This window comes from Neophocaena asiaeorientalis, unplaced genomic scaffold, assembly GCF_003031525.2.
Source record: "Neophocaena asiaeorientalis asiaeorientalis breed wild unplaced genomic scaffold, Neophocaena_asiaeorientalis_V1.1 scaffold307, whole genome shotgun sequence".
NCBI classification, from domain to species: domain Eukaryota; kingdom Metazoa; phylum Chordata; class Mammalia; order Artiodactyla; family Phocoenidae; genus Neophocaena; species Neophocaena asiaeorientalis.
This window is the reverse complement of record NW_020171817.1, coordinates 515,930-529,910: the sequence shown is the minus strand read 5'-3', so window position 1 is coordinate 529,910 and position 13,981 is coordinate 515,930. Positions and strand designations below refer to the sequence as shown.

At 42.4% G+C, this 13,981-nt stretch overlaps 1 protein-coding gene across 1 annotated transcript in view; it reads right to left on the bottom strand.

The window, feature by feature from the left end:
* The window catches only part of CAGE1 (cancer antigen 1), a 47,247-nt gene that overhangs the window by 14,774 nt on the left and 18,492 nt on the right, over positions 1–13,981 (bottom strand). Inside the window, exons 5-7 of the mRNA XM_024738516.1 lie at positions 12,757–12,864; positions 10,764–10,844; positions 10,444–10,551 (exon numbers count right to left, since the gene is read on the bottom strand). Coding sequence (XP_024594284.1) covers positions 10,444–10,551; positions 10,764–10,844; positions 12,757–12,864 — 297 coding nt within the window. The remainder of the gene's footprint in view (positions 1–10,443; positions 10,552–10,763; positions 10,845–12,756; positions 12,865–13,981) is intronic.

Below are 13,981 nucleotides of genomic sequence, written 5' to 3'. Positions count from 1 at the left end.
AATATTCTTTATTTTAAAGTCTATTTTATCTGATATAAGTATTGCTACTCCAGCTTTCCTTTGATTTCCACTTGCATGGAATATCTTTTTCCATCCCCTCACTTTCAGTGTGTATGTGTCCCTAGGTCTGAAGTGGGTCTCTTGTAGACAGCATATACATGGGTCTTGTTTTTGTATCCATTCAGCGCACCTGTGCCTTTTGGTTGGAGCACTTAATCCATTCATGTTTAAGGTAATTATTGATATGTATGTTCCTGTTACCATTTTCTTAATTGTTATGGGTTTGTTTTTTGTAGGTCTTTTTCTTCTCTTGTGTTTCCTACTTAGAGAAGTTCCTTTAGCATTTGTTGTAGAGCTGGTTTGGTGGTGCTGAATTCTCCTAGCTTTTGCTTGTCTGTAAAGCTTTTGATTTCTCCGTCGAATCTGAATGAGATCCTTGACTGGTAGAGTAATCTTGGTTGTAGCTTCTTCCCTTTCATCACTTTAAATATATCGTGCCACATCCTTCTCGCCTGTAGAGTTTCTGCTGAGAAATCAGCTGTTAACCTTATGGGAGTTCCCTTGTATGTGATTTGTCATTTTTCCCTTGTTGCTTTCAATAATTTTTATTTGTCTTTAATTTTTGTCAATTTGATTACTATGTGTCTCGGTGTGTTTCTCCTTGGGTTTATCCTGCCTGGGACTTTCTGCACTTCCTGGACTTGGGTGGATATTTCCTTTCCCATGTTAGGGAAGTTTTTGACTATAATCTCATCAAATATTTTCTTAGGTCCTTTCTATCTCTCCACTCCTTCTGAGACCCCTATAATGCGAATGTTGTTGTTGTTTATTCTTTTTTCTTTATTCTGTTTCGCGGCTGTGAATTCCACCATTCTGTCTTCCAGGTCGCTTATCCATTCTTCTGCCTCAATTATCCTGTTACTGATACCTGCTGGTGCATTTTTCATTTCAGTTATTGTATAGTTCATCTCTGTTTGTTTGTTCTTTAATTCTTCTAGGTCTTTGTTCTTTAATTCTTCTAGGTCTTTGTTAAACATTTCTTGCATCTTCTCGACCTTTGCCTCCATTCTTTTTCCGAGGTCCTGGATCATCTTCACTATCATTATTCTGAATTCTTTTTCTGGAAGGTTGCCTATCTCCACTTCATTTAGTTGTTTTTCTGGGGTTTTATCTTGTTCCTTCATCTGGTACAAAGTCCTCTGCCTTTTCATTTTGTCTATCTTTCTGTGAATGTGGTTTTCGTTCCACAGGCTGCAGAATTGTAGTTCTTCTTGCTTCTGCTGTCTGCCCTCTGGTGGGTGAGGCTATCTAAGAGGCTTGTGCAAGCTTCCTGATGGGAGGGACTGGTGATGAGTAGAGCTGGGTGTTGCTCTGGTGGGCAGAGCTCAGTAAAACTTTAAAACTTTAATCTGCTTGTCTGCTGATGGGTGGGGCTGGGTTCCCTCCCTGTTGGTTGTTTGGCCTGAGGTGATCCAGCACTGGAGCCTACCCAGCTCTTTGGCTGGGCTAATGGCACACTCTGGGAGGGCTCACGCCAAGGAGTACTTCCCAGAATGTCTGCTGCCAGTGTCCTTGTCCTCACAGTGAGCCACAGCCACCTCCTACCTCTGCAGAAGACCCTAAAACACTAGCAGGTAGGTCTGGTTCAGTCTCCCCTGGGTCCCGATGCGAACACTACTTTGTGTGCACCCTCCCAGAGTGGAATGTTTCCCCCAGTCCTGTCGAAGTCCTGCAATCAAATCCCGCTAGCCTTCAAAGTCTGATTCCCTAGGAATTCCTCCTCCCGTTGCTGGACCCCCAGGTTGGGAAGCTTGACGTGGGGTTCAGAACCTTCACTCCGGTGGATGGACTTCTGTGGTATATAAGTGTTCTCCAGTTTGTGAGTCACCCACCCAGCAGTTACAGGATTTTCTTGTGATTGCGCCCCTTGTACCATCTCACTGCAGCTTCTCCTTTGTCTTTGGATGTCATGTATCTTTTTTGGTGAGTTCCAGTGTCTTCCTGTTGATGATTGTTCAGCAGTTAGCTGTGATTCCGGTGCTCTCGCAAGAGGGAGTGAGGGCATGTCCTTCTACTCTGCCATCTTGAACCAATCTCCAACTCACCCCTTTTTCATTACTGAGTAGTATTTCAGTGTACGGATGTACCACAATTTGTTTATCCATTTATCTGTTGATAGACATTTGAGTTGCCTTCAGTTTTTGGCTATTATAAAGCAGCTAGGAACCTTTGTATAAACATAGGCTTTCATTTCTCTTGGGTAAATAAAACACCTAGGAGTAGAATGATGGTAAGTACACGTTTAACTTTTTAAGAAACCACCAAAACGTTTTCCAAAATGGCTGTACCATTTTACATTCCCACCAGCAGTGGATGAGACCTTCAGTTGCTCTGTATTCTCACCAATCCTTGGTATGGCCAGTCTTTTTAACAGACATTCTAACAGGTGTGTAGTGATATTCACTGTGGTTTTAATTTGCCTCTTAATGATGTTGAGTATCTTTTCATGGGCTCATTTGCCATCCATGTATCTTCTTAGTGAAGTGTCTGTTAAAACCTTTTTGCCCATTTAAAAAATTTGGTTGTTTGTTTTCAAGGAGTCTTTATATGTTCTAGATAAAAGTCCTTTATCAGATCTGTGATACGCAAATATTTTTTCACAGTCCATGACTTGTCTTTTCATTAAGAGCTCATTATTTTAACGTTAAAAAAAGTATTTCAAAATAGAAAAGTTTTGGAAGACAGTCTATTAAAATCAAATCACTGGAAAAGTCTAACACATTTTTCTGAAAGCATGTCAAAAGGCACTTTTTAATGTAGACATAGAGAATGGACTTGAAGACATGGGGTGGGAGGGGGAAGCTGGGGCAAAGTGAGAGTAGCATTGACATATATACACCACCGAATGTAAAATAGCTAGTGGGAAGCAGCCGCACAGCACAGGGAGATCAGCTGAGTGCTTTGCGATTGCCTAGAGGGGTGGGATAGGGAGGGTGGGAGGGAGGTTCAAGAGGATATGAGGACATATGTATGCATATGGCTGATTCACTTTGGTGTACAACAGAAACTAACACAGTATTGTGAAGCAATTGTACTCCAATAAAGATCTATTAACAAAAAAAGGTACTTTTTAATAAACAAGGTCTGACAAGACCTCCTCCAACCCCGGGGTGCCTGAGGGCTGAGAGCAGGTGTGGCAGCACTCTCTCCCAGCCCCCCTGGTCCCCTTTCCTGAGGGGTATGCCCATGAGTGCCGGGGCCATGGTGCAGATGCAGACCCACAGAAGTTGGGATGGGCCTTGTCAGTCATCTAGGAGAAGCGGGTTCCCAGGGCAGGGTGGAGTTTGGTGGAGGAAGAGCACGGTGCCTGGCCCTGCCCAAAGCAACATGCACTTGACCGTAGTGGAGGAGTAAGTCCTCTTGGAAAGCTGCCCCCCTGCACTGTGAGAACAGCAGGCACTGAGAGGCAGCAGAGCAGTGGCTGCTGGTTTGGGAGGAGGTCCGCTGGGTCCAGGCGGGCTGCTCAGATGTGAATTCCTGTAGAGGAGGAGTTCCTGGAATGGGTCCTCTCTGTGGTCCCCCGTATTATAGATTTGTGGACATAGTTCCATGTTGATAATATATGGACTTGCCCCAATATATTATGGGACACTGAAATCCAAATCACTAAAGAAAATGAGGTCAGCATATCATGTATTAGTTTCCTGCTGCTGCTATAACAAATGATCACAAGCTCAGTGGCTTAAAACAATGCACATTTATTACCTTATAGTTCTGTTGCTTAGAGGTCTGACAGGTGTCTCACTCGGCTAAAGTCAAAGCGTTGGCAGGGCTGGTTCCTTTCTGAGGCTTTAGGGGAGACTTTCCAGCTTCCAAAGGCTGCACACATTTCCTCAGCTTGGGTCCCTCCCTGTCTTCAAAGCCAGCAATGCTATGTCTCTCTATGACATTGCTGGGAAGATTTCTCCACTTTTAAGGATAGCTGTGATTAGAGTGGGCACATCCTGATAATCCAGGATAGTCTATCTTCACACCTAAAGGTGCTTGATTTCATCATGCCTGCAACGTCCCTTTTGCCATAACTGCTAGCTTCCTTGTTTCATTAAGGGATGCAAAGTCCCTTTTGCATGTTCCCAGAATAGGGCATGGACATCTTGGGAGGCCATCACTGTGCCTATCACACCCCAGAGAGGGGCACTGAGGGCTGCTGTGACCTGAGGTTCAACAGCCTGGCCTATACAGTCAGGGTATCTGGCTCTACCTAGTTCATGATTCCAGGTTTCCTAAGAGGCTTTTGCTTGTCTTACACTCTGCTAGTGTCAACTCACAGAGAAAGTGTGTCAAAGTAGCTAGGGGGAACCTACTGTATAGCACAGGGAGCTCAGCTTGGTGCTCCGTGATGACCTAGATGGGTGGGATGGGGTGGGGAGGGAAGTCCAAGAGGGAGGGGGTAGATGTATACATATAGCTGATTCGCTTCACTGTACAGCAGAAACTAACACAACATTGTAAAGCAATTTTACTCTCATTAAAAGAAAAGAAAAGAAAAAGTGTGTCAAGGTAGAAATAATACCATGACAGCAATGCATCAGTCCTCATTATGAACAGTCCTGGAGACTGGGATATCTGAAGGCTGGCTGATTGACTGATTCCCCAATTCTTTACACAAAAGTTTTGAGATTGAATATATGCAATAAAATAGAAATTTAAAATAAACAGGGCTTCCCTGGTGGCGCAGTGGTTGAGAGTCCGCCTGCTGATGCAGGGGACATGGGTTCGTGCCCTGGTCCAGAAGGATCCCATGTGCCGCGGAGCGGCTGGGCCCGTGAGCCATGGCCACTGGGCCTGCGCGTCCAGAGCCTGTGCTCCACAACGGGAGAGGCCACAGCAGTGAGAGGCCCGCGTACCACAAAAAAAAAAAAAGAAAAAATAGAAATAATAAATAATTAAACCAGAATGTACAGAACAGGTAAAGAACAACAGGCGGATATGAAGCCAGTTAAGCCCCGAGCTACAGCACCATGCTTTCGGAACTAAACTTCCTGGTAGCCAAAGCAAACAGGAACCTGATCAGTTACATGATTTTCATTTTTCATGCGATGAAAGCAACCTGTTTCTAAGAAAAGCTTTCCCTAGTAGGCCTGAAGTCTCAAAGGACGTTCTCATCCAAGTGGCACTAAGGGAAGCAGCAATCTTTTTACAACAAATGGAAAAAGATGTTTCCTAGGATTGTTGAGAGCATAAAACACCAAGACACAACTCAGTAAAAGCAATTCTCTGAGGGCCAAGATAGCGAGTTCCAAGGAGCAGCTTTCCGGTAACAAACATGATCCAGGTTGTGACTCGATAAGTACTGAAATGAATATATGAACAACATGCACACAAAAAATGGAATAGAACAGGACAGAATATGAAACTGGTGTTTCTTCTGTGTGTGTTTACATCTGATCAAGATGTAAAATGTGTTTTTACTGCGGGTTACTGCTAGAGGAATGACAAGTTGGCACACATAACACTTCAGAGATACAGGAGTCCTTACACATGCTCCTCCTAAGAGCTGGTCGGCAGATAGATTGAGGTTATATCCTCTGAAAAGGGTCTTCAGCGCAAATATTGTTTCTTGCACTGGCTTTAGAATAGGATTTAGGGAAATCAGAACCAGGAAGGTGAGGAATAGGGTCAGAGCATCAGAGGAATGCCCAGGGAGCTTGGGAAAACAAGGAAATAGGTGGTAAGGTTGACATCTTCTCTAGAAACCGAGGAGCTGGGGTTCCACCTGGTGGGACAGCCCTCTCACCTGTATGACCTGAATCCTAGTGAACCTAGACCCTTCCTCAGGAGATTGGTCAGTAACACCAATGTAAAGTATATTCAAGGTGACTGTGCCCAAATCCAGGAGCTGGCAGGTATGGTTCATAGTTCAGAGGGATCATGAGACAAGGGACTACGGTTATTTTCTTTTGGAATACTTAGAAAAATTTTCCTAGAGTAGTAATTTTCTGCTTTACATATTTGTTGTTTTCTTATTTTTATGGCTATAGAACATAACATGAAAATAAAAATTATATATATATATATATGATGCTTCCTTCTGAGTATTTCTTTTTAAGTTAACAAACTTCTAATTTTAAAGGCTACCAAAATAATAAATTAGGTAAATGGGTTTTTTGTTTTTTGCTTTTGGCTGTGCTGGGTCTTCGTTGCTGCGTGCAGGCTTTCTCTAGTTGTGGCGAGCAGAGGCTACTCTTTGCTGCAGTGCACAGGCTCTAGGTGCATGGGCTTCAGTACTTGTGGCACACGGGCTCAGCAGTTGCAGCTCACGGTCTATAGAGCACAGGCTCAGTAGTTTTGAAGCACAGGCTTAGTTTCTCTGTGGCATGTGGGATCTTCCCGGACCAGGGCTTGAACCTGTGTCCTTTGCATTGGCAGGCAGATTCTTAACCACTGCGCCACCAGGGAAGCCCAAATTAGGTAAATGTTTTATGTAATATATCGAGTGTTATAGTGAAGTGGTATATTTTAGGATAGTATTTTAGTTTTTTTTTGGCTGCATTGGGTCCTCGTTGCTGCGCGCGGGCTTTCTCTAGTTGCAGTGCACAGGCTTTCTCTAGTTGTGGTGAGCAGGGGCTTCTCGTTGTGGTGGCTTCCCCTGTTATATTTTAGGATAGTATTTTAGTTTTTAATCTTCAACTATTCTACAATAATGGTTAAAGGATATCTTCTATAATACTGGTTAAAGAATATCTTATTTTTTACGTGTATATGTATAACTGAATTGCTTTGCTGTTCACCTGAAACTAACACATTGTTAATCAACTATAGTTCAATATGAAATAAAAATTTAAAAAAGAGTATCTTGGGCTTCCCTGGGGGCGCAGTGGTTGGGAGTCCACCTGCCGATGCAGGGGACACGGGTTCGTGCCCTGGTCCGGGAGGATCCCGCATGCCGCGGAGCGGCTGGGCCCGGGAGCCATGGCCGCTGAGCCTGCGCGTCTGGAGCCTGTGCTCTGCAACGGGAGAGGCCACAACAGTGAGAGGCCCGCGTACCGCCAAAAAAAAAAAAAGAGTATCTTATTTTTATTAAAAGGTTCCTATTTTACAGAAGATGGGATCTAGGAGGAACTTGAGGGGTCAATCTTATTAGCCCCCCTTGAACCCGGAATGTCAGCAGTGTAAACTGGACTCTTGCCTCTCCCCTCTGACCAAATCCCTGACTTTGGTGTACCTTACCAAGGCCTTATAGGACCAGGAGACAGTTTGCACTTGAAAGTTAAACATCCAGCTGGCTAGAGCCAGCAGGAAGGCAAAGCTGGGGTCCTGTCTCAGGATGGAGGAGGTCAGGAGGTTCCTGGAACAGCCAACAAGATCAGAATTGTGAAGAAGAACCAAAGGCAAGGGGTCAGAAGGACCACAGGAGCAGTACCTGAGAAAGCATGAGAGGAGGTGCAAGCCACCAAATTTAACTCTGGCAGACCTAGTCTTCCTGGCCTAGAGTTCCTTGGAGAATGAGGAGTGAGCCTTCTAGAACACACTTCGGCATTTCAAAACCAAAGAACAAAACTAAAGCCCTTTTTACTTTGGAAAATTCCAAAACACATACAAAAGTAGAGAGAGTAGTATAACGAACCTCCACGTACCCATCGCTTACCTTCAACAATTATCAACATTTTTCCAGTATTTTTTCATCTGTCTCCAACTTCCCACCCCCCACTCTCACTATGCCACCTTTTAAATTTCTTGGAGTATTTTAAAGCAAAGCTAGCCATCATGTTAGTTCACTCATAAACACTTCTCAGTATGTATCACTAACAGACAAGGGCTTTTAAAAACATAATGAGGGGCTTCCCTGGTGGCGCAGTTGTTGAGAGTCCGCCTGTCGATGCAAGGGACATGGGTTCGTGCCCGCGTCTGGGAAGATCCCACATACCGCGGAGCAGCTGGGCCCGTGAGCCGTGGCCGCTGAGCCTGCGCGTCCAGAGCCTGTGGTCCACAACAGGAGAGGCCACAGCAGTGAGAGACCCGTGTACCGCAAAAAAGAAAAAAAGTTAAAAATAAAAAACATAATGATACCACTATCACATCTATTAAAATGTGTCCCCTGAATTAGCGGTTTGCTGCTGCTATCTCACGAATATCTTTGTGAAGTGGGTGTGTTCAAGCCAGGATCTACACACGATGTGTCTGCTTGATTTGTCTCAAGTCTCTAACCTCTGAGTCTAGAACAGCTCTTCCTCTCCTCTCCCTCCTCTTCCTTGTGCCAACTGTTATGGATTAGAATTTCTCACGTTCTGGATTTTTATCATGGTCAACTTAATATGGTTCTTTATCCTGTCAGCTGGTCGTGTGGTCTAGAAGCTTGCTTTAAGAACAGGTAGTTCAGGTGAAAACACCTCACGCACAGTGCCCCGTTCCCTCCTGCATCCCGTTGGGGGCATGTCTCACCTTTCGTGCGGTTGAGGCAGATGAGGGGGCTCTGGTGTTGGTCATTAACAGGTTCCTATGAGCCTTGAACTTACAGGTTTTGGCAGGCATTGTAATTGCCTGGATTCCTTATTTTATTCAGGGATGCAAAATGTAATTTTCTGCAGGTGTGTCTTCTCTTGCTTTTAATAGCTTACATTCTTCCATGAAGACCTCTCCCTCATCAATTATTTGGTTTCTCTGAGATACGGTTTGTACAAGGAAGTCTGCAGCACATGTTAAAAGCGACACAGTGTGTCTGAGCGTTTCCGTTTGTGTCTTTTCCTCACTCCAGCTTCCCAACCGGGGAAGATCAAGGTCCACTCCCATCCTTTTTATGCCTGAAGCACTGAAACTGGTGATGGAGTCAGAGCTTACAGCGTGCCCTCCTCTCATCCGCCCACTAACAGTCCGGTCACCGTCCTCTGTGCTTCTCCCACCAGGATGCCATCGGTTCCTCCTCTGATCTCCTCTGTCGGATGCTTGTCACTGTATATCTCTTTTTTAAAATGTTCCCTTTAGTCCTCGTAAATAATTACCTATGTATTGCATCTACTTTTCCAGATTCCTTGGAAGCAGGACTCATGTGTTTTTATTTTAAATAAATTTATTTTATTTATTTTTGGCTGCATTGGGTCTTCTTTGCTGCGCGCGGGCTTTCTCTAATTGTGGCAAGTGGGGGCTACTCTTCATTGAGGTGGCTTCTTTTGTTGCGGAGCACGGGCTCTAGGCGCGTGGGCTTCAGTAGTTGTGGCTCACGGGCTCTAGAGTGCAGGCTCAGCAGTTGTGGCGCAAGGGCTTAGCTGCTCTGCGGCATGTGGGATCTTCCCGGACCAGGGTTCGAACCCGTGTCCCCTGCATTGGCAGGCGGATTCCCAACCACTGTGCCACCAGGGAAGTCCAGAACTCATGCTTGATTTATCTTTCTATCTTCATAGCGACTAGCCCTGCTCAACCTTCTGTGGGAAGTCAACAATTATTTAATGAAAAAAATGAACAAATTAGAAAAGAAGAAACCTTTAAGCCCTCACCACGTTGGACTTTTTTTTCTCTCTTAAAGATGAATGGGTATGTAATGAATTTAGTACAGAATGCCGATTTTAATTAATTTATCATTAATTATTAATTTATTTATTTTGCCAGACTGCTCGGCTCGCAGGATCTTAGTTCCCCAACCAGGGATTGAACCCGAGTCCTTGGCAGTGAAAGCACTGAGTCCCAACCACTGGTCTGCCAGGGAATTCCCTGATTTTTAATAATTCAGAAATATGATGATAGACTTCTCTAGCTATTAAAAAATAAATTATGTTAACCACTTTTTAATTAAGGTGGGATCCAAATGGGCTGTAACTCTCTAGATACCAAGATATTTTTATGTTCTTCCCACGTATTTTTCCTGTTTTATCTGCCTTTATCTTAAATTTTCCAGCTTTACTGAGATATAATTGATATAACACTGTGTAAGTTTAAGGTATACAACGTGTTGATTTGATACACTTATATATTGCAAAATGATTACCACTACAGCTTAGCTAACACCTCCATCCCCCCACATAATTACCATTTTCCTTGTGATGCCTTTATCTTTAGATGCCATCTAAAGTATGAGTGCCATTTTCCAAAGCACATCCCTTAATCATGATTGCTGTAGACACCTGCTGCTATAAGAATAGTGGTAGCATATGCAGCAATATAAATGTGCTCCATCCACTATGAAAAACTGCAAATATTTGAAAACTGCTGCATTTTGAAAGAAAAAAAAATCTGATTAAACAGAAATCAGGTGGGACAATATTTAAAATTTCAAAACCTGAAAATGCAAACTTCAATTGTATATTTTTGTGGGTGAATGCTGCTGCTACTATGCCAGTGTGTGACCATTTCAATGAGCAAAATTTTTGAAGGTTGGTAATTTCCTGAACTTGTTAATAAAATGGTGTTGTATAGAAAAATGCTAGCAAAGCAGCAAAAGGTGTTTCTTACCAAGAAATCAAGCTCTTCATTTAGGCGGTGGTACTGATCCAGTTTGGCTCCCAGTAAGACAGGTACCTCTCCGGCATTCTTGGCTTCATTTGAATCCAAGTCTGTAACCTGAGATGAAACATATTTGTACTCACTTCCAGTATGTTCACACTCCTTGGAACATTTGACAATGAATATGTTATTACTTTAACCACCAGAGAGATCGCCAGTGGTTTCAATAACAGATGTGTAGAACTTGGAGTCAGAATGACTTCAATGTTAAGTATCTAAAATTGTATTTTTGTATGTTAAAGACAGTACATAGTGAATGTTTAACTCACCTCTGTAACCTGATCTTGAAATGATTTTTCATTAGCAATTAACTCTCTGAAAGCTGCGATTCTGTCTTTATGTTTCAGTAGCTAAGGAAAAAAGCATTTTCTATTTCAGAGAAGGAGAGGAAATAAAACTACATTCCGTAACATTTATAATAAAGTCACCAAACCATGCACCGTCCAATCCCTGGTCTCCAAAGGTGTCTTGTTTTTAAAGCTCTTGTGTAGCAGAGAGTTCACACAGCAGGCCTGAGACTGCTGTCCTTAGAAAGGCCTGCTCGCCAGACTGCCCTCTGACTGGCATCTAGGAACTTGGATTGTGGGAGGGTTTCCATCATTTCCTGATATGAAGGCTCACTGTGCCTATTTGTACAAAGAACATTTATGCTGAACACCCCTTTCCTTCGGGAGGGTCTGGAATTTTGGTCCGTGGCAGGCAGAGGGCACCTACCCAACCAGCCTCCAATCAAAACCCTGGACACTCAGTCTCCAATAAGCATCCCCGGGAACATTTCACGCATGCTGCACAGGTCACTGCTGGTGAAAGGGAACTGTATCCTGTGTGACTCACTGGGAAAGGACTCTTGGAAGCTTGGATCTGGTTTCCTCTGGACTTCGCCCTACGTGCTTTTTCCCTTTACTGATTTTGCTCTGTATCCTCTCACGGTAATAATACATCATAGCTGTGAGAACAACTATGTGCTGAGTCCTGTGAGTCCAGTAAATCATTAAACCTGAGCGTGGGCTTGGGATCTCCAGAGAGCTTATCCTAATATTCAACTGATTTTACAGCCAGGCTATTAAAATTCTTCTTTAAAGAAAAAAAATTAGCCAACTTTTTCTAGATGCAATTTATAGTCATTTCTTCTTTGTTCATTTGTTTGTTTCATGTAATAACGATAAATTGTAACATTCAATATTCTAACTCCTCCAAATATTAGTGAGGGCTGCACAGAATAGTTTTTTTTACTATGAACACTTTCCAAAAAAGAGGAAAAACTTTAATGGATGCCCATGTAACTATTACCCAGTTTCAACTACTAACAGTTAACGGTCAGCCTTGTATCGTTAATACCCCAGCCACTTCCTCCTCCCTGCAACTCCCTTCACTGAATCAAATTACACGCATCATATTATTTCATCTGCCAGTATTACAGGAATGACACAGAAATTTACCAAGAGAACATAAATATCTGAAATGGTATTTTTGTAACATCCTGCTCGAATCCTCAACTGGGCTTATTTCTGAAGACTAGTTTAAGAAGTAGAGGCCAGTAATTTCTCTGCATGTCTGTTTATTCCTTAGTCCTTTTCTCTAGAGGTTAGCTAAGAGACAGAGATTCCGCAGAATACCTGCAACAAATTTTCTAGCCACCTCAGTTCAGAGAAGTCATTTCCTGATAAGGCAGCACTGAAATTGAATCCCAGATTTAAATACGTTTTTATTCCTTTAGCCAGATAAATTAGTCACTTCTGTATTCCTTTCAGATTAAAAGCACACACCTTCATGTCCTGTTACCACTTTCTCTGTATAACTGACTCTCTTCATTCTCTCTCTCCATCTCTGCACCACTACATCAAGAGAAGAATGATTGAAGAAATTCCAAGAGCCTCTTCCCTTACCTTTGTCCCACTTGAGAAATAAAATTTGTTTTCAATGTATTCATTATTCCAAGTGATAAAGTTTGTAATCACTATAGAAATATCAAAATACTCTCTTCTTCAGGAATCAGTAGTACCATATAAAAGTGAAAAAATAATCATACCAGTTTTTTGGTAGATGAATGAGATTTTCTAACATACTTATGTTATAAAACAAGTCAAATGTTGAACAGTGTATCACCTTAGTGAGGGCCAAAGTAAAGCTAATCTTGTCCCCAAAAATAATTTTTAAAAATCCAAAATTTTAGGAGCCTCTTTATACTTTTACGTGACCTTTTTCTTTGTCTTTTTTCACTAAAAATGATACAATTTTTAGAATGAAGAATACATACAGTACCTCTTTATCAAATTTTTTCTTTTTAAGATTAAAACTCTTCAATTTTTGTAGCATATCATTAACTTTCTCACTCTCTTTGAAATGTCTGGCATCAGGATTGGTGATGTCCTAAGGGTAACATTTTGAGAAGCTATATTAAAAAGTTATCAGGAAAGCTAAAAGGAGGAAGGAAAGAACACAAATGAAATAAATCTCCCTTCCAAAATAAGTGGCTAAACAAAAGGAGATAGAATCATATTGAACTCAATTCTTCAGTTACTCATCATAAGCCATCTAATAAAGGGTTAATGTGGAAAGAATTCATATAGATTCACACTTATATGTAAATTGTTATTGGGACAAATTAGTATAATCACTGGGAAGTGAATAACTACACATGCTTATATACTTATACATACATCTGCTCTTAGCCTAGTCAGTTTACAAATCCAAATTTTAGACAAATTGTTATACCTGACACCAGAACAATCAGACATCCTCAACAATACTGAAACTCTAGATATTTCAGTGGCACCCACATTCCACAAGAATGAAGATACTTGTACCAATATAACCTAAGGGTCAAAAGTGCATGCATTACAGTCAGACTACTTGGGTTTGTATCTGAGCTGTCTGTCACTTAACCATCTGAGTTCTGTCACTTAACCACTTGACTTTGGACAAGAAACTGAGTAATTCTGAGCCTCAGTTTGTTTTTCCGTGTTAGAAAAAAAAAAAGTCTGATAATGTAAAAAATGGTGTAAGAATTGAATGAGATAACCCATGAAAAGCAGGGTCAACTTAAATGCCTCCAAGGACAGGTTGGGAAGTCAGCAAACAGTTTTTGAGTGCCTGGTAAGGGCCTACCCTGCATTAGGCAGAGGGCATCTGACATATCGAGTCTCTGCTCTTGAAGGCTTAAGCAAACAGATATCTGTTTGGCCTGGGATGAGATCTCCTAAGAAGAGGGCTGATGACTCACTCCCTGACTGAGAGGTCTTGTAGAGAAGCAGCAGCCAGCAAATAAGCCTGAGAAAGAACAGCAGCCTCCAGTGAGACAGGAGAAAAGCCAAGCAAATACGATAAGAAAGCAGATGTCTGAAGGGGCAAGGTGGGGTGGAAAAGGTTACAGCAAAGAGTTTGTGCCATATTCAAATTCAAATATTAAAGACAAAACTTCAGGGGGATACAGTCTATGGGCCACCAGTTTGTGGACACTGCTAAAAATGCTTAGCTTGCGCAGCAA